The 27462-nt window shown below is 29.9% G+C and overlaps 5 protein-coding genes across 11 annotated transcripts; 3 read left to right on the plus strand and 2 right to left on the minus strand.

Annotated features, from left to right (window-relative positions):
* Positions 1–3097: 3097 nt before the first annotated feature.
* Positions 3098–5410, minus strand: LOC127061687 (ectonucleotide pyrophosphatase/phosphodiesterase family member 5-like). Of its 2 annotated transcripts, none has more exons than XM_050988928.1 (6): positions 5101–5410; positions 4651–4993; positions 4183–4546; positions 3898–4107; positions 3499–3753; positions 3098–3394 (listed from the first exon to the last, which is right to left on the minus strand). In XM_050988928.1, the coding sequence occupies exons 1-6, from the start codon at positions 5211–5213 to the stop codon at positions 3282–3284; spliced, it is 1398 nt and encodes a 465-aa protein (XP_050844885.1). In that variant the 5' UTR covers positions 5214–5410; the 3' UTR covers positions 3098–3281. The 2 variants fall into 2 exon arrangements, with proteins under 2 accessions (XP_050844885.1, XP_050844886.1); XM_050988929.1 differs by having other exon boundaries at positions 5377–5395.
* Positions 5411–6074: 664 nt separating this feature from the next.
* Positions 6075–8378, plus strand: LOC127061702 (upstream stimulatory factor 2-like). Of its 4 annotated transcripts, none has more exons than XM_050988968.1 (5): positions 6075–6238; positions 6444–6514; positions 6733–7013; positions 7082–7252; positions 7362–8378. In XM_050988968.1, exons 1-5 carry the CDS (start codon positions 6126–6128, stop codon positions 7578–7580), a joined length of 855 nt encoding a protein of 284 aa, XP_050844925.1. In that variant the 5' UTR covers positions 6075–6125; the 3' UTR covers positions 7581–8378. The 4 variants fall into 4 exon arrangements, with proteins under 4 accessions (XP_050844925.1, XP_050844926.1, XP_050844928.1 ...); XM_050988969.1 differs by having other exon boundaries at positions 6736–7013; XM_050988971.1 differs by having other exon boundaries at positions 6102–6372; positions 6736–7013.
* Positions 8379–8946: 568 nt separating this feature from the next.
* Positions 8947–13731, minus strand: LOC127061676 (V-type proton ATPase catalytic subunit A). The gene is made up of 12 exons (XM_050988888.1): positions 13575–13731; positions 12667–12782; positions 12453–12565; positions 12000–12365; positions 11792–11848; positions 11608–11702; positions 11204–11475; positions 10935–11118; positions 10734–10851; positions 10364–10644; positions 10105–10294; positions 8947–9920 (listed from the first exon to the last, which is right to left on the minus strand). The coding sequence occupies exons 2-12, from the start codon at positions 12746–12748 to the stop codon at positions 9828–9830; spliced, it is 1851 nt and encodes a 616-aa protein (XP_050844845.1). The 5' UTR covers positions 12749–12782; positions 13575–13731; the 3' UTR covers positions 8947–9827.
* LOC127061938 (sodium/potassium-transporting ATPase subunit beta-2-like) lies at positions 13562–16126 on the plus strand. Its single transcript, XM_050989459.1, has 8 exons — positions 13562–13650; positions 14722–14795; positions 14874–14993; positions 15146–15318; positions 15452–15547; positions 15634–15799; positions 15921–16033; positions 16088–16126. The coding sequence occupies exons 1-8, from the start codon at positions 13562–13564 to the stop codon at positions 16124–16126; spliced, it is 870 nt and encodes a 289-aa protein (XP_050845416.1).
* LOC127061673 (segment polarity protein dishevelled homolog DVL-3) lies at positions 15855–26718 on the plus strand. Of its 3 annotated transcripts, XM_050988884.1 has the most exons (12): positions 15855–16010; positions 16088–17701; positions 18163–18232; positions 18669–18921; positions 19009–19191; positions 19312–19522; positions 20142–20270; positions 20476–20690; positions 20853–21344; positions 21514–21762; positions 25945–26013; positions 26440–26718. In XM_050988884.1, the coding sequence occupies exons 2-12, from the start codon at positions 17541–17543 to the stop codon at positions 26478–26480; spliced, it is 2073 nt and encodes a 690-aa protein (XP_050844841.1). In that variant the 5' UTR covers positions 15855–16010; positions 16088–17540; the 3' UTR covers positions 26481–26718. The 3 variants fall into 3 exon arrangements, with proteins under 3 accessions (XP_050844841.1, XP_050844842.1, XP_050844843.1); XM_050988885.1 differs by lacking the exons at positions 15855–16010; positions 25945–26013; XM_050988886.1 differs by lacking the exons at positions 15855–16010; positions 25945–26013; positions 26440–26718 and adding an exon at positions 23568–25608.
* Positions 26719–27462: the final 744 nt, after the last annotated feature.

Here is a 27462-nt window from a genome sequence, read left to right on the forward strand (position 1 = left end):
GGCGGATTAAGCGGCAGGAAGGAAGCTATGGACCGTCCCGCGTACGCGTTACGTCATCTTTACAATGGCTTCCCCACGTGTTTGTTGTTTCGATCTGTTTGTATAATAATATGGAAACGTTAAAAATATGATATACGAAATTAAAAACTATCTAATCGAATATCTTGCTGCATCAAACTGTGAAAATTAATCATTTCGATTTGATATCTGTAGAAATAAAGCTCGTAAACGTGAAAATATGTTTGTAAGGAAAATGTTCGTGCGCCCGCGTACGATTATTTTTCATATAAATGTGTATTATTTTCGATGTTAGTACGAGGAAAGTATTGATTTTGAAGTTTCTGCTTTTAGAAAGAGAGAGAGTAACCATCCGATTCGTTCAAAGGTCCGTTTTTGTTGACAGTCCATTACTCGTTGTTTTATGTTTGTTTACGCCAACGATAAATACAGGTATAATTTTTTAACGATTTTGACGAACGAGATCGCTTTAAAGATGAATATTCGAGTGAGAATACGATTCTTCCGAACTTTCGAATACGCGCTTCGTTTTGTTTGAAAAAATCGTGTCAAAAAATGATGTTTTCTCGACGATAATTCGTGCATGAAAGTAAAGGATAAGGTTAATTTTAAAACGTTTAAATCGTCGTTATAGCGAAGTCTCGTTACGCGCACGTAAATTTGTCTGTTTTTGAATACATACAAGAGGCTCTTCGTAGAAAGAGAAAGATAACATTAGCATACAGATAATAGCTTAAAGGTTCTTCTACCTATTGTTTACGGCAAACAACGAAAGAAAAACCAGTCGAGCGTGATATATTGTTCTTACTACGTGTATATATTGTTATTACTGTGTATATATACGTCGTACGATTCGGAGAATTTGGGAAGCTTGTAGAGAATAGTATTTGTAAATAATCAAAGAACGACGGGAGAGATCGACTTTCTTCCATTCGTTATCCTTATTAACGCGTCGTTAATACGCAGTATTCGTTCCTCTAAGCAGCTAGCTGGACGTGTTTTATCTAGACAACGAATGATTCTAACAACGCTTGCATCGTGTAAGTATTATATTTCTTAAGTATTTCTCGCAATTTAATTTACATTGATAATTCAATTGGCACTGGATATAGCTTTACTCAGAATGATAAAGATTATGTTTTTCATTAGTAATGAAATTCAAGTTGCAAGACGTTCGTAACTTGGTAGACTGTCGCATGTGCGCGTACATCGCCAGTGCATTGAAATTCAGAGATAAATGGAAACACGATATTGTAATTGTTGAATTTCTTATCGATTTTTAATAGTATAAATTATATATAGAATTATAAATAAAAAAGCTTTTATAAGCTTTTATAGATTGAGCTTTTATAAGATTAATTTAAAAAATACTAAATGTGCTTTGTGTAATATATTTAAATTTCATAAAAAAAATAAATAGTTTATACACGTAATTGTAATTGTTTCTTCAGTAAAAAATACAAATTAAATACAATTAGTTTATGATATTCGTGATCATTTATCGCGCACATAAATTTCCAAAGATGTCACAAATCGTTGCGTATGCGTATGCGTTATCCGTGCAATGGCTTTCCCACGTGCTTGTAATTTCTCGATCTGTTATATGGTAATACCGAAGTATTAAAAATATAACGTATAAATTTAGAAACTTGCTGAACGAATACCTTGCTAGCCCAAACTATGGAAATTAATCTTTTCGATTTAATATCTATAGAAATAAAGCTCGTAAGCGTGAAAACTATATTTGTAAGGAAAATGTTCATGTGTCCGCATATTTATTTCTATATGTAATATTATATAATTATTTTCCATATAAATATCTCTTATTTTCTATGTTATTACGACAGAAGTATTAATTTTGAAGTTCTCACATTTAGAAAGAAAGAGTTTATTCCATCCAATTTATTCAAAAGTTCGTTTTTGTTGATAGTAGCCAGCGACCGCGAGCTCAAAAGTATAAATTATTGTATTTTCAAGTTAAGATTATTTTAAGTTTCTTATACGTTACGATTTTCTGATATTAAGCTTTGATACGTGGAAAGAATGAATTTACCCATCGAAATGTAAAAGTTATTTAATAACAATTAAAGCCACCACCGTTGTTATCCGTGGCTATATGTGTAACAACTTTAACGAAAAAAGTTTTTATCCGCCTGTTTTGCCATTAAACATAGCTATTTTTTTCGAGAAATTTTATTGGTCAATGTGCTAATGCTTCTTTCATAAAGTAAAGTTTGACCCTAAGCAACTTCCGATAGCCAGTCAACGCGCTGAAGATCAAACGAACTGTTAATCCAACGAACTCGCAAGAAACCGTCCAATCAACGATCTTCAATGAGTATGTAACAATAGTCTAACTAATGTACTTCCAAAAATACTCCGAATATTACCCAATCAAGGTTCTATAATATCAGTGTGAAGTACCAGCCTATCACGAAAATCATATAAAGTACGCAACATCTGTATTTATTCTATGAGCAGATTCCGAAAGTCGAATAGTTGTTAGTGTTCTCATCGGTTCTCATGAATCTCTTTCTATTGTGAAAGAATGTTATATTTCAATACTTAAGATTTCTTACATGCTTCTAAATCATTTTTGTGTATAATGATAGAGATATTTTTGCAATTTATTTTTTATTTATGTCGAACTGTTATTAAAAAAACGTTTCAATATTGATCGATGCAAGATTGAAACATTCACTGTATTATTTTATTATCATGTTTCGATATTAATAATGATTATTAATAAGCGATTATAAATGATTAGTAACTTTGTCTTTCTATACTTTTTTTATGTTTATCCTTTCTTTTATTAACTAAACGTACGAATACTTAGTAAAATATAATTCAGTACCATATTCTACCCACGTTTTTTATAATTTTTTATGATATTATATTTTTATGTAATTTTTTTTATTCTAAAATCTTGGTTGTATATTTAATTTTTTAAGAACGTCAAATAATTAAACTTAATTTTATTTAAAATGTATTCGTAATATCTGTCTTTACCTGTGTGCGTGTGAGTGTGTTTGTGTGGGTAAGCGCGCGCAGGGGTGTATATTGCTTATTTGAGAACAAATTAAAGAAACAAATTTAATAAAATCACATTCTTTACAAATTTATCTGTCAACGCTATAATAAAGTTTCCTGCAAAACAGAAATGCGTTTATCAAAAGATATCCATATTTAACTGTACTATGGAAATATATTTAATTATCCAATTCTTGCACACGTATATAATAGAAACGGTAGCCGATCATATTCTATATAGCTCTGTATCTATAGTTAGCTCTTCCTACTTTTCTCTTCCGTATTACAAACATCAATATAGCTCCAGCAATTCCTATAAGTGTTATAACAAGTGTAACACCTACAACTGAAATATACACAATTAATTATAAACGAAGTAATTATTTGTAAATAATAAAGATTTTGTCATCTGTGCATATATTTATTATAAGACAATAAGAATATACTTACATATAATTTGATAAGTTAGTATCGAAATATTATCAGATTGTAATTTAAGGCATCTGCTTATATCTGCCAAAGAACCATTTGTTTTTGGACACTTTATGTCGAGTATTTTACAAAATAAAGGAAACAGATCAGTATTTTTGAAAGGCTCCAACTTGCAACCAGGAACAAATGCAGGACCTTTTGCAAAGAATATAGGATGCATTTCTATTGCTCCATTGTCATAACCATGCAATCCAAATTCTGATGTGCTATCAACTGTAAGAGAATACATGTTAATCGAAAATATGTACTTATTACAATCATTTATTATTATTTGGTATTATTATAGCTATTATATACACTTAAAAATAAGTAACATACAAACGAAGCATGGTTTACGTATCAAGTATAAGTAATTACCAGTAATATTAAACTTCTTCTTATAACACTGAATAGTGTCGTTAAGATTCTGGAATGCATATCTCACGTTTGCTATAACAAAAATAGGGCCAACACGTTTGTTATTACCATAATGATATTTTTGTGGAATTTCATGTTTTCTATAAACTTTGAAATTCATTGTTTCTTCTGCAGCAAATTTCAGGTTCTGATAAATTAATTCTTCTTTTCCTGAATAAATTTAATTGGATTAAATGAAAAACGTAACTTGTGTAATTAAGTAACTCAAAAGTGTAATGAATTTACCAGGATTTGGATAAATATGTAAGCCTGGTGATGTTCCTACAAAAGTATAATCAGTACTATTAATGTACTTATTCAAGTCTATTATTCTGTCCAATGTAACAGTTGCCATCCCATGATCGCTTAAGTGGATAACATTAACATCATTTAAACCATATTGCTCTAATTTGATATGTAAGTATTTTGTAATTTGATCCAATTTTTCAAGAATTTTATTAAAAGAATTATTGTTTATTCCAATGAAATGACCATGATAATCTGGTTCTTCTATATACAATATTCCTAAATTTATTGGCATTGTGGGATGTACAAACCATGATATCAATGTATCTACTCTTTCTTCCCAATTAACAGTATCGTTAAAAGCCTTGAAAAATGATAATATTTAATAATTTATAAAATATAACTTATAAAATACATTATACACATAAAGGGTTATTTGACATTATATGTGTAATATGAAAAATATACTTGTGCATAAGCAGGAGTGGTGCCACCATATTCAAATATGCTACCAGGCCACATCATTGTACCACTGTGTCTTCCTATATTTTTTTCATTAATTGTCCAAATTGGTAGAATTCTATTGTCATAATGATAAAGTTTAGATGAATATTTTGTAATATTGCCAGACACAGGGTCATAAACTTCATTATCCACAACTCCATGAGTTTCTGCATATAATCCAGTTGCCATTGTATGATGATTTGGAAAAGTTTTAGTAACAAAAATATTCATCATATAATCGGCATGTGTACCTTCGTTCCTCAACTTATTCATAAAAGGCGTAACATTTCTATTAAAATAATCATATCTGGAAAAAAGTAATCTTTAAATATACTATCAACGTGATAGATATGAAACGAGTGTGTGTGTGTGTGTGTGTGTGTGCGCGCATACATGATATATAAAGCTTTATACCTAAAAGCATCATATGATACCACTAATAATTTAGGATGTATGGATACAAATTGACCTTGTTTAATATTACATAAAATAAAAAGGAATAAAGTAGATAGAGTTGTGAGCATCATAGTAACAATTATATGTCAATAGAGGATAATAATATTTTTCATTATAAAACAATTTCAGTCACTCTTATTGTCCTTCGTATTTATTAAAAACATAGCTCTGACGATACTACTTAACGCGTTTCAAATATATATTAAGTTTTTTTATTGTCTTATTTGCACTCACCACCCACCCACTCGACTGTCAGATCAATCAGAACGCCAACAAAAATATTTCATTATAACTTGTGTTCGTTCTAGGGATTAAACAAAAAGAGCGGCAAACTTGTAATTTTTGAATTTTTGGTACGAGTTATAACGTTTTTTATAAAGTACCAATTATAATTTGATTTTTTCTAATAACTGAGTAACACAATTGAATGTACCCGTTTTATTTGAAAACCTCCAGATTTTTTTTTTATTTTTTTTTTCTTTATTATGATATTCATATTTTTGTAATATTCACATTTATCTTTTTATTTGATTTCTTTCACATGAAAACATACTATCGACTTAAGGCATCGAACATATGAAATTACGTCAGTTTACGCACATATATGCAGTACTTAAATATACATATATCTATTATAAAATGAATCTAAATATGTAATATGTCACATTGAAATCTGCACTAATGTTAATTCATCGAGATAAAATTGAGAAATGTATCATATTATCGAAATTGTTAATTAAGATTGCTTCACGGTCGTTATAATTTATACGAAATAATTCTGCATCCAAATATATTGTAATTTTCAGTCTTATAGAATTTTATTTGATGATATTTTCCTACAGAAATACAATATCCAATAAACATCGAATGTTCAACATTTTGTAACAAGAAATTTAACAGTACTGCGTAGATAACTTCTTCGTTTTTGGGTTGTAATAGCGATAGATGGTGCCCACGTCGAAAATCGCCATCTTGTGCACCACATGACCTCGTTGCCGCGTCCCGTGACCAGCTCACGTGAATTTTGGCAAATTCAAACATTTTTGGTGGAAAATATGGACATTTTGGATCAACACCTTCAACAACAGGATGTCAGGTAGCGTTTATATTAACTATCGGCTGGTTAATGATGAAAACACATATTCCTCCTGTTCCGCCTGAGGTTTCGTCAAGGTCACCAGATAGTGCACGGTGCGCACTTACAGCCGTAGGACGACAGGAGTCGTGGAAGTAATAGGCATAGTTGTAACTGCAGTGATATTTTATACGAACGTATTTCAGATAAAGCATTTTGTTTTCAGCACCGTTGGAACAAAGGATGAATCCGGAACAGGAATTGTTATTGAAGAAGCAGAGATTGTTGATTGTGAAGGTAAAAGGGTACTATCTTTTTTAAATCTTACCTTTCTTATACATACATAATAGATTATTATAATTTGTAATATTTAAGGAATGTGCGTTAGTATTACTTGAAATTTTAACATTGGGGATATATTAGATGGATAACGTTAATAAGTACGCATACGATCTATCTCTTTCTGTATATATAAATATATATATATATATATTCAGTATACGATTATATATCAGCAGAAGCAGTTGGAGACGATGGAATGCGATATCAGGAAGCACTTGCTTATAGAGTGGTTCAAGTAAATGGTACATCAAGCAGTAATGAAATAGAACTGCCTGTAGGACAACCAGGAAGCAATACTGTACAAGTTTTAACGTCTCCTTTGAACGGACAGTTTTATGTCATTGGCAATGCTAATGATGTTTTCACTACTGCTCAAACGTCTAGGTCTTTAGTTCCAAGGACTACTACTCTTCAAATAGAAACACCGAGAAATTGTACTACTGGTTTAAAAAAGGTATTTATATTGAATGAAGTTCTAATTGTTCTTTTTTAAACAGAGGACAAATGGAAATCATATTTCAGAGGGACGATAGAAGAAGAGCAACGCACAATGAAGTTGAACGTCGGCGTAGAGATAAAATTAATAATTGGATTGCAAAATTGGGAAAAATAATACCCGAATGTAATGCCACCACTAATACCAGTGCAGGAAGTGGTAATGGTGGAGAAGGAAAGGCAAACTATGAAACACAGGTAATAGGAAATAGATTGGATAGATATACCCTGATCCGTTAGTCAATATGGTAATGTATTTTTTGCATTATTGCGAAAAATGAATGTTCTTTTCTGATTTGCTTGTTAGAGCAAAGGAGGGATTTTAGCAAAGGCTTGTGAGTACATAGGCGAATTACGTGCAGCAAATCAGGGCTTGGGTCAATGTTTACGAGATAATGAGAAATTAAGACAGGAAATAACCGCCTTAAAACAGCTCATTTCGCAGCTGAAGCGCGAAAATCTTCAGCTTCGGACACAGTTGTCTTCATCTTCAGGGACAAGTGCTGATGTCCATTTAAGTTCGTAATTTTGAGTTGGAGTATCACATGTAAATATTAGCCATCATGTAAGAATTAGAAATATCTACCTTGTTTTTCTTTTTCTCTTTCTCTCTCTCTCTCTCTCTCTTTTTTTCTTTTTTTAAATTGTTTGCTGTTTTCTAAACTGACATCAACTTGTAGTAAATTCTATGATTTTGGAATTATATCAAAATCGGATTAAATATTTACTTACAATTAGATAAATTAGAATATCCTAATAAATAATCATGAACAACGTTTTATAGTTATTACCATCTCTAATATGCAAATTGCATTTTAAATGCTGTGGTTTAAAGTATACTTTGTTAATATTGTTATTTGAGCAGTGTCTATATAAGTTGCGCTATAATAATTGTTATTTTAATTATCATTTAATTAGGATTTTGAAAGTAATAAGAATGACCGAAATTTGTGATTGCGCGCGTGTGTGTGTGTATGTATGTATGTGTGTGAGAATGATAGCATTGCTAATGCTATGAAAACACGATGCAATATTTTAATATATGAAAAGATTTCTTCTAATCCAAAGACAGGATTAAAGTGTTTAGTTTCTACAGTCAAGTTTTATATATATTACAAAATTGTATGTTCTTTCTTAATCTATATAATAGGTCAAAAAATTTCTTTTATCATAAACAAAGTAGATTTGTATAATGAGAGTTTGAGTTATGTGTTTCATTTGATATTGTATATTTTTAAACCTGCAACCAAATTTACCACCAAGGTAAACATGTTACTATTGTGTTTCATGTTTATAAATATATTGCTTATTTATATTACCATCATCGCGTTTAAATTTATTATATTTAATTCAATAAATTGGCCCAATGTTATCAGTCGTTATATCACACACAATAATTTTATGTTAGATTCTTCTCTGTAGTAATTATTTCGAAATGTTAACACTGACATAGATTCATTTAATAATGCATTCATTACTGAGAAAATTATAGGCACTACATTTTGACTATCGTCATGCGGATGCAATTTCAATTACGAGTATTTTTTGATCTGCAAATATACAACTGAATATTTGTGAATATCGTCGGACATATTTTATTTTTAATACTTCTATTATATTAACGCGCGCGCGAGAAATGTATAGAATATACAACAAACTAGGATGGGATGTAAAATGTATTAATTATACTTTTACGTTCGTGTAAACAACAATGTGATATTTGCACATACATAGTAAATAACACATCTAAACTTTAATTAGGCAGTAAATAATTGTAATATATCGTTAATGTACATAGTACTGCATTGTTACATAATTATTATTGATCGTCGTCACATCATTAAAATAATCTGATAAAAGTGATCAAATGTCTGTCTTTTTTAATACAACTATTTGGTAAAGATATTCCTTTTATTCATGATTTTTATTTGCTTTTTACATATTGTACAATAGAATTAACGTCAAACGTGTTACTGAAACAACAAATATAGTATAACTTTTCATTTTGCGTTCTACAGCAATGATTCTATGCTCGAAAAAAGGTCTTCCTCTTCCAACGATAGAAGAGGGTGTATACATTACAGCTAATGGTAACATGTCTTTCTCGCACTGAATTAACGTCGTTTAACGACATAAAGCAGCTTTTTAAATTCAGTGAAAAATGTTGATATCATTCTGTATCTTCACCATACATTAAAATTCTAGTAGATAATTCTCTGCTTTTATATTTTATCATTGTGTCTATATCCAGGAAGCATTTCACGCGATATTTTCACATGTGTATTATACAAATGTATAGAAGATGGAAGCGATAAGAATTTATTGCCAACTGAAATCTCTTCTAATTTTATATAATTTCCTAATTACAAGTGATTCTATCACAAGTAATGTTGCAAGTAATATATAAGACTGTTAAACGCATTTCCAAGTGACACAGAGAGGTATCTAAGAACATCCCGCGCTTTATTGTCTTATGCGTATTTATATGCATTGTAAAGGTGCATTATCATCTAATATACACAGAAGCGTACATTTAATGCATTACACATATTGCTACTTCATGAAAGTAATTTATTATCATGAAAAAAATTATCGATTTAATCATAGTGTTTTCTGTGCTTTCTTTTCTTTTCCTGTTTTGATTTTTTTTTTATTTTTCTTTTTCTTTTATTTTTCTTTTTCTTTTAAATTAAACCGGGATATCCTTCGATCACAAACTATCTAAAAATGAAAGTAATCCAACATTGTTGCTAGTTGATACTCTTGTAGCAAATTAATCTTCTAAATTTCTAAATGCCTGTTGGATATCTTCGTGTAACTGATCAAAATCAGCTCTTATCTTAGTTTCTCCATCCTTTACAGGATCCTGAAATGTATAATGTTTTTTTTTTGTAAATTTTTTTTATATATTTTTATCATATAATGTATTATTTATATATTATATATCACAATAACTTATTTTTATTTTAATCGAACTCCGAGAGGATCTTGAATTACATAAGTGAGCAAATGCACGTTGAACACGTATACAAGGGAGTACAATTATTTACCTTAAATTTCATCGAACTTAGTTGATAAAGAATATTTCCCATACTGTCGCGAATTACATTCCACGTAATTTTATTGTCAGATTGGGCAGTAGATTCTACTGCGTGCCTTGCCATATCATAAAATGCAATCATGTTTCTTAACATTCCTACAGTTTTGTAAAATGGACAGAAACGATCGTATGGGGAGTAACTATGAAAAAAGATATAGTTGAGTAAATTTATAGAACATATCTATGCACACATTATTGTACTAACTAACCTGTTTTGTTGCAGAAAATCGTCTTTCAAAAGTTTTGCAACTTCTAATGTAATCTTATCTGTTTCTGCAAGGGAAGCTTTACCAACCAGCTGTACAATCTCAGATAGATCTTCTTCCTCTTGTAAAATTTCTTTTACCTTTGTTCTCAATGGTACAAATTCTGGGAAGTTCTTGTCATAAAAATCATCTAACGCACGCAAATATTTACTGTACGATATAAGCCAATTGATCGATGGAAAATGTTTACGTTGTGCAAGTTTTTTGTCCAATCCCCAAAAGACCTAATGTAAACGCACACAATACGTAATATTTTACAATAAATTAATAATTTGTAAAAATTTGGAAAAAAAGTATGAACTCGTATTATTACCTGTACTATACCAAGTGTAGCGCTAGTCACAGGATCTGAGAAATCACCACCCGGTGGAGATACGGCACCGACGATACTAACGGATCCTTCCCTATCTGGATTTCCTAAGCATTTTACTCTATAAAGAGGATAATATACGTGTATTATCAGTTTTGAACAATCGAAATTTATATCGATGCTCTACGTAGTGCACGCCTGTACCTTCCTGCACGTTCGTAAAAACTGGCTAATCGAGCTCCGAGATATGCAGGGTAACCAGAATCTGCAGGCATTTCAGCTAAACGACCAGAAATTTCACGCAATGCTTCTGCCCATCGGGAAGTAGAATCTGCCATCATCGAAACATTGTAGCCCATATCCCTGAAGTATTCGGATAAAGTGATACCTACAAATTTCGAAATTTTGTACGTGTCGATATATTCGATACGTTTGATACGTTGATAAAACGACTGTCTGGTATAAATTTTTACCGGTATAAATAGAAGCCTCTCGAGCAGCGACAGGCATGTTGGAAGTGTTAGCTACCAGAGCTGTACGTTTCATGATGGATTCAGTAACGCCATCGATTTCCACGGTTAATTCGGGAAAATCACGTAGTACTTCGGACATCTCATTACCACGTTCACCACATCCTACATATATGATAACGTCAGAGTTGGAATATTTGGACAAAGCTTGAGAAATTACTGTTTTTCCACATCCAAAAGCTCCAGGAATAGCCGTTGTTCCTCCTTGTACACACCTACGATAAAATTAACAATAATATAAAATTTGAATCAACGAAATAATAATTTAGATAATCTTAATCATATAATAGAAAAAAATTCTACATCTTTTGAAAATAATGTACAAAACGGTTTTTAAATCGTCTTACGGAAAGAGGGAATCTAATACACGTTGTCCAGTAAGTAACGGATGATTAGCTGGCAATTTTTCCGTAACTGGACGGGGTTGACGTACTGGCCATACCTTTGGAATTAGAAAGAAATTATTAACCAGATTCAAACAGATTTACTTTTATTAGAATACATGTATAACTAAATAATCATTGATTTTACCTGAAGCATAGTATACTTCTGCCTCTCGCCATCAAATTCTGTTTCCAATACAACATCCTGTAAAACAAGGATAGAAATTGACGTTGTCAAATTTAGCTACTCAATATTGCCAAGTTGTGTCAAGTTAAATTAACTATTCCTTTAAAGCTCATTCTCCATGAAAGAAAACTCTTAGCCCTTATGACATAAAAAAAATGTTGAAACTCACATCGACCGTATAATTTCCATTTGGCGCAATGTAAGTGACAGTGCCCTTGCTCTTTGGAGGTAAAATCATTCTATGCTTCACTAAGGTATTTTCATAAACTATACCGTATAGATCACCACCGGTTATATGACTGCCATTTTTTATATTCGAAGGATTAAACTCCCATGATGCGGTACGTGATAAACAAGGTACATTAATACCTTTTGGTATATAAATGGAATTGGTAAGTTCATTAATATCCTTTAATGGACGCTGTATACCATCAAAAATACTGCCTAATATTCCAGGACCCAATTCAACGGATAATGGTTTTCCTGTTCGAAGTACAGGATCTCCTACAGTAACACCACTGGTTTCTTCATATACCTATATAAATACAATATAGAGAAGAAAAGAGTATGCAAACGAAAAATTATTTAATTCGATTTATTAAATAGATAACATAAGGAATACCTGAATAGTAGCCATGTCTCCTTCTAAACGAATAATTTCTCCTACCAGTTCGTAATACCCAACTCTAACTAATTCATACATAGCAGAGCCTGACATTTTCTCTGCAGTAACAACTATAAATAAATTACAACGTTTGTTATTTTTAATATCTTAAATTTTTTGCAATTTATTATTTATTCTATACTATATATATATATATATATAATAAACTAACCAGGCCCAGAAACGGCATAGACATATCCAAATTTAGATTCTTTCTCCTCGGTTCCAACTTTTGACAGCCCGTGGCTCGTCATTGTGTACTTATTTATATATTTAAGTGATATCTACCTGTAAGAAAATTATCAAATGAGGCTAGAGTAAACTAAAAAATAGAAATTATAAAAGTAATATTTATTACAAAAATACAATTATTAAATAAAGAGAACGAATAGCATTTTAATATTTTAATGAAAAAAAAAATTAAAACATCGAAATTATATTTGTTTAATAGAAAGATATTTATTAGAAATCGAGGTGTGACAGCAATGACATAACTGAGATATATCTTAATTATAATTTATTGACGTTTCAGTTTTAATATAAGAAATAAAAAATAAAAAATAAAAAAATAAAAAAAAAACCGTTTCACAAGTAATATTATCGTTAACTATAATTTTATATTATATAAAATAATTTTGTAACGTAATAAGATGTAGCAAAGAGTTAATTGTCAGAGATTATCTTTCGAAAACTCACGTGAGAGCAGGCTGTTCGAAAAAGAGGCGTAGCCCTGTATTAAACACTAGCTAAATGATTTTAAAGAGCAATAGATAATTTACCAATCATATAATGACAAGAACAAGAGAAATGCGTTTAATTGAATGCAGACACATATAAATATGTGCGTTTACAGCTTATATAGTTATTAGGAACATACAGCTACGTATAAAAATTAATCGTCGAATTCGAAGAAATGTAAGACAACGTAAATCGATCGATACTAGGCAAACGCATTTTACACAAACATAAACTTTTTAATATCAATTAGATATAGTTATTAAATATATTTCAATTTATAGAAGAAATGGTAAAAGAATATAAAATTATAGGAATAAAATCGAGTAACAATGGAAAACTTACAACAACGTTCAGCGTTTCATAAAGTGAATACACCCGATACGACTGGTAGAAGCTGGTGGCTGCTATCACAAGACGGGTCAGCTGACTGGCCGATGTGCTGATTCTCAACTGAGCATAAGCGCAATCAATTCTTCGGGCGCTTTACAATACACAAAGTTATGACAATTAAATTGTTTTCCCTTCGCATTGCTATTGGCTTATATGAAAGATATATGTATTCACATTTTTTTATTGGGTATTCTATTCCTCGTCGTTTTCGAGTATTCGCACTCCTCTGTTGGACATAAAACATTTGAGAAATTGTAAACAAAAGTATCTTTCTATTATTGAGAAAAAAGAAAAAAACAAAATATCCTTTTGTCAATAAAAGTATCGTTCAAACATTGCAGGTTCATATATATGTATATAATTGAATATTTTATCGATATAATAATGATCGCGATTCACTTCATATGCACAATTGCCATATTCACAATCAGAAAAAGTAATTGGTAATTATCAATTTTCATTCTAACAAGCATTATATATAACTGTTACAAGTACGATAGTTACGAAAAATATAAAAATATTTGCAAATGATTATTTTACATGATGAAACTTATTATAAAAAAAGAAAACCACAACCGGATTTAGGGCCGATAAAAAACTTTTTGAAATTTATTTGGAATAATGAAAAGAAGACACTTTTCGACAGAACTGCAAAAGAATGGGGTAAAAATATAATCTATTGGTATCATTTTCTTTTTCTAAATACAATATTATTTTAATGAAATTACTTATGTAAGTTACCACGCACGTACACATGTAGATGGAGCAAACTTATTTCTCTCTCTCTCTCTCTCTCTCTCTCTCTCTCTCTCTCTCTCTATATATATATATATATATATATATATATATATAAGGATATATATATATATATATCCTTCCTCAATTTCTCAGAAATTAATAATTATATATAATATTTATCATGCGTATGGATATTTTATGATATAAAAATGATGAGATTATATGTCCATATAAATGAAACAGGTGAAGTGGTCATCTTTTACTTTTTCTTTTTTGGTGTCCTCGGTTCAATTTTTGCATTACAAATGTACTTGAGTCTTCTATATATAAAGGATTTAAAAAAACCGTTCTTTACATACAGTGGTTTGCTCAATGTTCGAAGTCTTTTAGATGATCTTCGTGTATTACCGACATCGTTGATTATCGAAAATCCAGGTTTCTCATATATCAATCTCATTTCTCTTTCCTTCATCTATTGTTCCTTTATATTTTATTTTTTAATATTTCAAACAGGAATCGGTTACAAACCGAATATTCCATTACCGCTTACTTCGCCGATCATTTGGATAAGTGAAACAAATAAAAATGCTCGATCCAAACGATACGTTCAAGCTTTAACAGACTTTTTAAAAGGTACATATATGTATGCAGGAGACTTGTAATATACATATATAAATTTTACAAATATAATACTTTCTTTCATGACAAGTCTAATTCGATATGTACGATGATAATTTTGAAGAGAAAAGAATCATAGAATATAAAGGAAAAACCATGTTACACAGATTACACGATGAATAGCACGCAACGAGAATTAAAATGCAGTGAGGATCAATTGAGACCATATAGTAAATTAAAGCCCTGTTTCTTTGATGTAAAAAGTCTCGGTACTTGCGGAAAAGCTCCTTACGGATATACGATACCGATTCAGCCTTGTGTTCTGATTAAATTCAATAAAGTAAGTTCATTTACTTATTGTCTTTAATTTTTGATTACATATCGATTATAAAATCGATCTTTACGATTACTTTATGCAATTTATTGTATTTATATACTTTATACTTATCAGAGCTTAATATCACGCATTGTAGAGACTTGGTTGGATTCCGCATTATTATAATCGATCTTCTGTATTACCACGTACTATGCCAAATTTTTTGAAAAAAATCATTAAGAAATCAGATAAAGTATGTCATTCAAAATCCATTAAATAAAATTCAAATATGAATACTTTAATTATACGTGTGCGTTATGTTACGTACTTCAAAAATAGGTCTATATTTGGTTATCTTGCAATGGAGCAGACAACATAGACAAGGAACATATCGGAAAAATTGAATACATTCCTAATCCTGGCTTCCCTATTGAATATTTTCCATTTAGAGGGCAAAAAGATTATGTATCTCCTGTCGTCGCTATAAAATTTAAGAATCTCACACGTAATTTTATTTTTAATATCGTAATTTTAATACAGAACAATCAAAACATATTGCAATTAGATTGTCGAATGTAAGAATATAATGAAAAAATATTTCTAATATATAATAAAATGTATTGCAGCAAATAGACTTTTGACGGTACAATGTATAGTGTGGAGTTCTAATGTAATACAACCTACCAGTTATTATATGGATTTTCAAATAATCATTGGTAAAGAATTATCGTTATACAGTGTATATATTCTTAAAAATTAAATATCGATATAATATAATCATTATATATTGCAGAAAAATGATCGGTCGAACTGCAGACATCATAAGGAATAGCTTGAAGTTAAACGCATTGCAAATGTAGAAGAAATGTGAGATTTATATTTATTATGCGATTATAGAAGTTAATTTCTTTTTGTTTCATATTTTATTTAAGGTAAAATTAATTTAAAATCAATATAAAATATATAACTTGAAAATAGTAACCAATATAAATAATTCATAACATTCGACAAAAATAAAAAAAAGATAAAAGATATCCGGTACAAACAATATTCGTATAAATTTTATGCGCTTATTAACTCTTTTCTCTCAAGATATATATCTTCCATATAATCGTTAATCATATGTAATCGTAAGACGTAACTACCACTGGTAACGGGAAACCGTTCTAAGGCTACCGCCTCAGCGAGTTCTCGAACTGTTCGACAAAAATATAACTCAACGAGAAAGATATTAGTTTGTCATCGTAAAAATCATCTTTGGTCGTTTGTCTGTGATCTTGCGCCTTTTCTTATTACCATTTCAATACTCGTTGAACGAACTATCGACAAATATTTTTCTTAGTTCATTATGCACTGTATCGTTCTAAAAAGCAGCGTTAACGTTGATGTTGTCGAGTTACTTTTGTGCGACATTCTAGCCACTTTTTCCACTCGTACAAAAAAAGTACCGAATAGGAATATCAAAATTGATTCATTCCAGAGACAAGAGCATATAAGTAACTTAAAATGCACCTCATATAAATTGGATGAAAGTTCTTATCTTTAAAATAAAACAGTATACAATACACAAATACGTATAATCACGGAAATAACGTACATTCGACGGAATTAAGGTTTAGTGGGCGCAACAGTAACCGCAACACCAAAATCCCTACAAAATTAGGATTTCCATGTTTTATTGATTCGAGTAAAGAAGTTAACTATTTTAGTACGTATTGTATGAAAGAGAACAAAGCTTTTGTATCATTATGATACGAAAACAATTAAAGCCGACATTAAAACATCGAGAATTCATAAGAAAAAAGCATTTAATATTTCATTTCTTCTTTATTTTGTATCTTCGTTAAGGAAAGAGACATTGCATGCGATTGTAGCACCATCGGCGGATTTTTGAACGTGACAGTAGTGAAGTGGGGGCGCAATGGAAGGTTCGCTGTAGTGATTACGTCGGCAGGAGTGTTGACATTTATTTGAAGGGTACGGAAGATATGAATAAGCGGAAAGGAAGAAGTTTTGGAATAATAACGAATAGATTTTTATGACTCATTTGTATATTGGAATGTTTTAATCAGTGCTGTTTGGTGTCTATTTCATGACTACATGCTACTACAAAACTCGGTGCGCGTGAGGGCTTTGGCTCGAACTGCAACGCGCCATATTGGTTTGAGACAATTGCTCGTGTTAGTGGGGGCCTGACTGATATAAGTTTTCTATCAAACCAACGTAGAATTATTTATTTCACGATCATGGAGGAGACCAAAATTATTTACCATATTGACGACGAAGAAACACCTTATTTGGTTAAGCTGACTATATCACCGGAGAGGGTGACTTTGGCAGATTTTAAAAATGTCCTCAACCGACCGAATTACAAGTATTTCTTCAAATCAATGGACGATGACTTCGGGTTGGTGTCCAATTGATATAAACATCTTTAGTAGAATCAAATTTAAATGAATATAAAATATTTACATTTTTCGACCGTCACGTTGAAAACGTTATATTATATTTTTTATAGTTTCAAGATGAATGTCAAGCCATTATAATGATACGCGCTATGTGTTATTTCAAGATCGAATCTTATGTAGATATATACGATATGTACGATACTTGTTTTATTTCTTTATTTCGTCGCGCTCATTCATTCGGCTCTTTGTCTATAGAAAATCTTTATAAATTTTATGCTTCTTTATTTTTATTTCAATACTACGAATTTCGATAATATGCTGTATATTTCGATTAGAAGATAATTATTTATATATTCGCTTTGTGTGTGTGTGTGTGTGTGTGTGTGTGTGTGTGTGGGTGGGTGTGGGTGTGGTAAATTCTTTCATTTTCATCTTTTGCTTTATCTTATTTTTCTATTAGAGTTGTGAAAGAAGAGATTGTAGATGATGATGCGCATCTTCCATGCTTCAATGGACGAGTAGTCTCATGGGTAAGATATATTTATCTAGATTATTATTTAAATAATTTCTATATGATATATTATGCTCTAAAATATTTATGAGACATATACATGTAATATCTATGTAAGTATGTACTCTTGTGCTTAAACTAAATATAAACTAAACATACTCGTATATATATATATGGTATATATTGTAAATGTTAGAATTAATTATTCATTAAGTTTTTATTGAGCATCATTCGATATTAGCATTTATTAAATTTATCAATTTTCATTTGACGAATAATACATTTTTTTTTAAAATAATGTATAGTATAATGATTTATAAGATATTTTGAAAGTATATGTATCTCAACATATAATAGAAACAACATATATTTCTGTAAAAGATATATCTTTTATATAGCAACAAGTATTAATCTATAAAATATTGAATCTTAAAATATTTGTTTACTTTTAACAGTTGGTATCTGCCGAGGGTAGTAATGTATCGGATGGTGTTTCGCATTGTACCGATTCTGTAGCACATAGCGATGTAAAGCATGATCGTGTTGATCATGTAACACCAGGACATACGAATCGTGGTCCACCACCACTTTCGCATGATGATACATTAACAGAAACTGAAAGTATTATAAGTAGCCGACAAGGGCATCATTTACATAAAAGTTCAAGACATCATACAGACAAATATGAGAAATATAACAAATATAATGGTTTGTGTCATATCAACATAAATTTGTAAGAATATATTTAGTATAAAAAAGTATATAAATTAATATATTTTTGTATTGTGCATATAGGATTGCGAATAAATGGTCATTCTAAACATCGCTCTGGTCATGGCTATGAAACTGCCTCCATATTGAGCTCAGATCTAGAAACAACAACATTCTTAGAATCGGATGATGATGCAAGTAGTCGTATTACATCTACAACAGGTCGTCATACTAATATGAGTAGTGCAGTTGACAGAGCAACTTTAGGTTAATATGTAATATCATTTACATTTTAATCGAAGCTTTTGTTATTTATTTTTAGTTCTGTCTCAGTTACTTTCAGAAATTCTTTTAGTTATATCTTCATATTTATTTTTTGCATATTAGATCGGCGTAGACCTCAAAGAAGAAGAAGACACAGATTACCTCCTATGTCTCGAACATCTTCATTTAGCAGTATCACAGATAGCACAATGTCTTTAAATATCATAACAGTTTCATTAAATATGGACACTGTCAATTTTCTTGGAATAAGTATTGTTGGGCAAAGTAACAAGGGTGGAGATGGAGGAATTTATGTTGGATCTATAATGAAAGGGTATGATACTTGACTTATTTAACGTTATTTAATAAAATTATTCTGTATATTAAATCTTCATATAGATACGTAAGTACATATGCGCGCGCGCGTGTGTGTATACACTATTATTAAATACATGTATATTATATAGAAATTTATATGCACAAGTTATTATATAATTCTCTGTATTATTCATGTGAGAACAGAGCCCTAATATTATGAAATTTAATACACACACACTTATTGTGTGTGCGTGCGCGCGCGCGCGCGTGTGTGTGTGTGTGTGTGTGCATTTGTAATAATTACATGTATATATCTGAATGTATGTTAGACCTTATTTCCAAATATTTTTTTCTTATCTGAAACAATAAATTTGTTGTTCAACAAATAACAAGAAATCATTGCCATAAGGGGAAATTAGCAAACTCATATTATCTTAATTGTTTTGCTTAGATGTTTTATATTTTGTAATGCACAATACTTTAGAAATTATTTTTATTATTGCAAGAAATCTATTTCAAACATACTGCAAATTTGTGTTTTATTGAATTATATTAATTGACAAAATAGTTTTATTCACTACATTTCTATTTGTTAAATATTTTTCAATGAAAATAAATTTTTGTAATTGATATAGGGGAGCTGTAGCTTTAGATGGCCGAATAGAACCTGGTGACATGATTCTTCAAGTTAATGATATTAATTTTGAGAACATGTCGAATGATGAGGCGGTAAGAGTTCTACGTGAAGTCGTGCAAAAACCAGGGTAAGAGAGAGCTTTATTAATTTATCTTAAATATATTATATCTGTTTGTAAATTTGCGCATACTATTTTATCGAAGTGTTTGAAGACATAGGATGTTTTTGTTTAGAAAAGAAATAAGAGAAAAAAATCACCTCCATTCATATATTCTTACAATAAGGATATACATTTCTTTTTTATTTATTTATTTTCTTTTTTTTTGCTTTAGACCTATCAAGTTAGTTGTTGCAAAATGTTGGGATCCAAATCCGAAAGGTTATTTTACTATACCAAGAACAGAACCAGTGCGTCCTATAGATCCGGGTGCATGGGTGGCACATACAGCGGCTATACGAGGCGAAGGTTTCCCACCTCGTCCACCAAGTGCTACAACATTAACATCTACATCAAGTAGTCTTGCAAGTACTTTACCAGATACAGAACGTAAGTTCTCATACTGATCACAGTATATGTGTGATCGCAGACGCGCGCACGCGCGTATGCAAAATATAATAAGAAGTGAATTGACTAGTATGAATAGACATTATATATAACAGACACAATATTTATTCGTGTTTATTAATTATTATAATTTCTTTTGAATAGGACCACTAGAGGAACTTCACCTTACCATTAATACAGATATGCCAACAATAGTACGTGCCATGGCACGTCCTGATTCGGGTCTGGAAATTCGTGATCGCATGTGGCTTAAAATTACAATTCCAAATGCATTTATTGGGGCAGATGTTGTTGATTGGCTTAGCACACATGTAGAAGGAATTATTGATCGTCGCGAAGCTAGAAAATACGCATCATTAATGCTAAAAGCTGGATTCATCAGACATACTGTGAATAAGATCACATTTTCCGAACAATGTTATTATATATTTGGTGATCTGTGTTCTGCTATGAGCAGCATGAAATTAGACTGTGACACGGTTGGACCTTTACCACCTCCTAATGCTTGGGACATGCCTTACTCAGGGACATATGCACCTCATTCTGCGACTGGTTACAGTCCAATGCCATTTAATTTTACTAATGAACCAACTGTATATGGATATCATAGAGAGGAAAGTGTTCATAGTGGTTCAGGTAAGATTTTTTATCAATTGCAATTTGTCATTTATACTATAAGATTCTATTTTACATAAGATCACTTGATATCGTTGCTATAAAATATTAGCAACAAACCAAGTTTCATACATTTGTATGTGGAAAGATCTTACTGTGCCGATTATACGGCCATTCATCGATTTATTAGGTGGTAGCAGTGCAGGTAGTGAACATATTTGTAAGGAACCTATCCACGACTTGAAGTCTTGTTCTTCAGCATCCGAATCGGAATTACATATCCCATCTGTGCCAAGTATGCCAAGTAAGAATTCTGGTAATGGGAATGGTTCGAATGGTAAAAGGTCAAATGGAAGTCATAGTCGATCCAGTGGCTCTGAGCAATCTGTACAGACAGGAACTGGTTCAGGAACTCAACAAAATCAACAAGACTTATCTGGTAGTAGACAGTCATTTCGTATTGCGATGGGCAATCCTTGTGAATTTTTTGTCGATGTTATGTAGATGCTAGTATTGTGTAAATAGATAACTTATAAATCTGACTGAAAACATAGGATATGATAGAATGTTATGCGATATCTTATGTACATGAGATAACAATAAGTACATGATATATGTGTGCGTTGTGTATGTGTGTATATATACATATACGCGCACACATATATATATACATAAGTACATATATATAAAATTTTACATTGTCTGGCTTGTATTTTGGATATTGATTTAAGATGTTTTTTACGATTCATGTTAATACGTTATAAAATCAAATTACTACATCTATCTATTAGTGTAGTTATGATCAATATCATTCCTTGCATGATAGTATAGCATTCATTCATTAATTTAGTATATATAGCCTGCAATATTTTTGGTATTACTCATGTGTATTAATACACATTTGCATATTGTTTGCACTATGCTGTGTAATAAATTTTTAGTTTTAAACCTATTTAACATATTTTTATTTCAATGTTTGCATGTATTACATAAATGTAAATACTAATGTCTTTTTATATAATAACCTCTTAGAATAGTACGGAATATTATAATATCTTTGACAATATTAAAATAATTTAATATTAAAATAACAAATTTTAAATAACGTTGATCATATCTCAGTTTTCTATTGATTCTATTGCCTAAAATATTTTCAACAAAAATTTGAACGGTACAATGAAGTACAAGATTAAATTGAAAGTATGATATAAAATTATTTTCGCTCCGCTATGCAAAAGGATATTTAAATTATTAATTCTTTTTTATTTATAAGTAGAAATATTTAGAATTTTATGTCAAATAATATTGATACTAGTATTAACAGTATGAATAGATTAAACTTATTTTTTAGGGATAAAATAATAATACTGACATTGATAGTTATTGTACCAACAGCAAAGCGACAATATTAAAGACAATAACGACAGTAATAGTAATAGAAATAGTAATAGTAATAATAATAATAATAATAATAAGAAGAAGAAGAAAAATAACTTTCAAACAGATTTTGAATTTGGTAGATTTGTGACAGACGTGCTATTTTTGGCTAAACTACATGTAGAGTAAATCAAGATATAACAAGTATAGTAACATAATTATACAATAGATGTATTACTAGTTTTTTGTGTAGTAGATTAAAACTTAATATATATAATAATCGTAATATATAATTTAACACTGGATCTAAATATTAAATAAGTGCCATTTTGTTGGACATTATTAGATTATTACTAATCCATAAAGTTATTATATATACTTTAAAGCCAATTTCTTGCTAAAAACTTTCTGGACAATTTATTCTCATGTTTATGTCAGTATTTATTCATTCATATAAGTATAAATATCATAATCAAATATGCGCGTGTATATAAACAGCTTATTTCTATATTAATCCATTTAAAATTATTTAAAAAAAATAGAAATATTATTATAACTTTTCATAAAATTAAATACTAGATAGTAGTATATAAAAATATGAAATTACTTGAATGAATTACTTATTTATCACTAGAAATCTATTTCTTCTGTAGTAGATGCACAGTGATATATGCTTTAATCTTAATGTAATTCTACTTGCAAAAGCATGGTAGCACAAAATATAAAGCACAAGCATGATCACAAAAATAACACTATTGACAAAAATGTATGTTGAAATAAGGTATTAATAGCATATAGTGCATGTGTACCTGTCTGTAATAAATGGTCTGTAATAATATTAATATTTCTCCATTCATTGCATTTTAGGACTGTCTACGACAATGGGCCAACTATTCCTTTAAAATCAACACTGTATTATTCCATGTACTGAACGATTCACCAACTCTTGCCTTAAATAATCTTTATATGATGAAGAATGTGTAAAGTCAGGCATTTGCCAAATTTATAAAGGCACATTATGCAATAGTTGATGCATCGTTTGATTATTATTATTATTCTTCTTATTATTATTATTATTACTACTACTACTACTACTACTGCTACTACTACTACTATTATTACTATTATATTATTATTATTATTATTATTATTATTATTATTATTATTATTATTATTATTATTATTATTATTATTACTTTTACTACTACTACTACTATTACTACGGCTACCACACTACTCTACTGCACTACTACTACTACTACTACCACTACTACGACTACTACGACTACCACTACGTCTACTACTACTACTACTACTACTACTACTACTACTACTATTACTCTACTGCGCTACTACACTACTCTACTGCATTACTACCACTACTACGACTATTATTACTACTACCACTACTACTCTACTGCACTACTGTACTGCATTACTACTACTACTACTACACTACTGTACTGCATTACTACTACTACTACTACTACTACTACTACTACTACTACTACTACTACTACTACTACTACTACTACTACTACACTACTACTACACTACTACTACTACTACTACTACTACTACTACTACTACTACTACTACTACTACTACTACTACTACTACTACTACTACTACTATTACTACTACTACTACTACTACTACTATTATTATTATTATTATTATTATTATTATTATTATTATTATTATTATTATTATTATTATTACTATTACTATTACTATTATATGTGTGACACAAACGCTTTTATTTTATTCCAAACATCTGAAATTATCTGAATGAAAAAAGCTGTTTACAACTGTATTATTTGGTATAACACCATAAAAGGTTCGATAATGTGTACATATATAAGGTTAAATCATTATTCTTGTATTAAATGTGCCATCTTATCTGTGTTAAAAGTGCAAGGAAACAACAAAACTTGTACACGTATTTTTCAGGTGTATGCACTTATTAATGATACATTGTAGTAAATATTTTTTTTATATATCTGTATAATTTATTTATTATACATGTTCATTTCAAAAGTTATATATTCTCAGTACAAAAAATGCCTTCTGCATTTATACAAGGAAACAAACATGATAGAAAATATGATTTTGTGCATACTCCTAGAACCGAAATATTGTATATAAAATTGTGTTCACTTCCAAATTATATTATGACTGATTCTTTTTCATGCACTGCATAGTATTTAGAATATATTTTCTCTTAAAATATATGAATTCGTTCAATTGCTAAATACGAGTGTGTGTGTGTATATATATATATATATATATATATATATATATATATATATATTATTGCAAATTTTATGTATTTGTTGTTTTACAATAATATGAAGAACAATTTTATAAAATCGACCCTATGCAATTTTTCAAATTTCATTCCTATGCTCGACTTTCGATTTTATTATAAAATAATTTATAAATGAAAATATTTTCTTCAATATTAATTAAATAAATTATTAATCTAATTTGGATAAACGTTAATAATTTTAAATATTGCAACTTGTCTGTAGATATACTTTGGATACCCATTATATATGTATTGTATATATGATAGATATAGATACATAAAATTGCTTACTGAATAATAACCAATGACATGGTTATACACAACACACACACGTATAAAAATTTGTAGAAGATTTCATACATGAATTGATAATATGGTAGTTAATAACGGTAAAGAGGTAATTGTCATCACTGTAACTTATATTGTAACTTATATGAAAAATTGCATAGTGAAATTGAACGTTTTAATTTAACAAATTATGCATCCCTATCTATATGTATGTATCGTAAAAACTAGTTACAAAAGTTCTTCGTCAATATTATCATACAACCATCTCATTATAAATCATTGTAAAATATAAAAATATTTTATGTTGCCGATAGGTTTGATATGGTATGTCTGAGCACCTCAAGAGTTTCATTCTTTTAATAAACTTACTAAATAATTTCATATCATCAATAATATTTAAATATCTTGTTACTTTAATCGCGATATATTTTATGGATATATCTTGTGGTTCGCAGACATATCATTGGTTTAATTTTTGTTTTTTCACTTCTGCTGCTCTAAAAGGTCGCGCCTGCTTTTTCATTTGAAAATTGATAGCGACTCAATTTACTTTCTGACTGCTGTTATATGCATATGGATTATTATTATGTCAAAGACATAATAGAATCCTTTTTGTGCCTTGTGCTGCGCTGATGGTTTATGCAGGCCGACGTATGCACGAAGAATGTCGCACGCAGACAAGTAATTTGGACAACAATACCAGAGATAATATTTGTGAGTGTAGTTTTATTTTAATATTTTCTTTTAGATTCCATTAAAGAGCATAGAATGATTACAATTACAAGGTTTGGCTACTTTTGCAACAGTAATCTGAGTATGAACTCTTATTGTTTTGAAAGCAAACAATTATTCTGAATTTGCAGAGAGGTTGTATCTTTCAACAATAAAAAAGAGAAAGAAAAAAAAAAACAAAACAAAAAAATAAAATTTCTTGCACCGTTGATGTTTAGCATTTGATATGTTTGCATTTGTATTATTATTATATACACACTTTTGATAGATTATATTTTTGAATTATCATTGCACAAACATTATAATTGCAACAGAATGTATGTGTATTTAAGTGTATAGCGCCCTTTTAGTGCAGTAGATATATAACATTATGTACTTTGGAACATGAAATATTTTTATTTTTTACAGATGAAGAAGACATTTTGGAGTACCAGTTTCTGCATAAGTGAAGATCTCTGTTATCACGTAATACGTATACGCAATGACATTAATAGACGTTAACAGGAAGTTATGGTATAATTCCACGTCGTTTTATTAAGTGGACGGAAGTAGTACATGCGAAACATATGTTTATATATTTAATAGGCCAATTTTGATAAAATGCTGTAGAAGGTAAAATGTCCAAGCTCATGTAATAATGATTTATAATGTCTATACATAATAGAGTTAAGGTTATTGGAATCTCTATGTGACAAATGTGTCCTTTTTTGAAATGTTGTTACGATTTGTGTTAATTCATATGAAACATTTGCAATAACAGGGGTTGTATTACTTATGCAGTATTCATTACACACATATACGCGCGCGCATGTGTGTGTGTGTGTGTGTGTGTGTGTGTACATATGTACATATGTACATATGTAATATGCACACGCACGCGCGCGCGCACGCACACACACACACACACATTACAAATTACTGCGAACATGTGCAGGTTGACAGAGCTTATTAATTCTTGTAAGTACATCAAGTACTAGCTCCTGTTTGATAACGCGTTTCAAACATCTCCCCATTCTCACATTAATAGTTATTAATAATTATACTTTTCCAATTTTCCATCATTAGAAAGTAATCTTTGTTTCCGAACAGTTTCAAATTTTTTACCTCATAGAATTTTTGATATCCACATTTCTTTTTTTCTTTTTTATAAAAAAGGGGAGATTTTGAAAGCAAGATGGAAAAAGGAATATTAAAAAAATTTACCAATACAACTATGTGTGAACTCTTTACACATACGACAATATAATTTGCGCCTATCGTAGAAAATATCGAATAAAGAAAATATCAAATATATAGAATATGGAAACGATTTAGGCTTTTGTAAACGTTATTTTTTCGAAAGTGGGAAACATCTCGTTGCATTAAAATTAATTGTGATATTACACAAATTTCAACAAACTACAACGGATATCAAAAGTGCAAAATAAAAAT

The sequence above is a fragment of the Vespula vulgaris genome, chromosome 2 (genome assembly GCF_905475345.1).
Source record: "Vespula vulgaris chromosome 2, iyVesVulg1.1, whole genome shotgun sequence".
NCBI classification, from domain to species: Eukaryota; Metazoa; Arthropoda; class Insecta; order Hymenoptera; family Vespidae; genus Vespula; species Vespula vulgaris.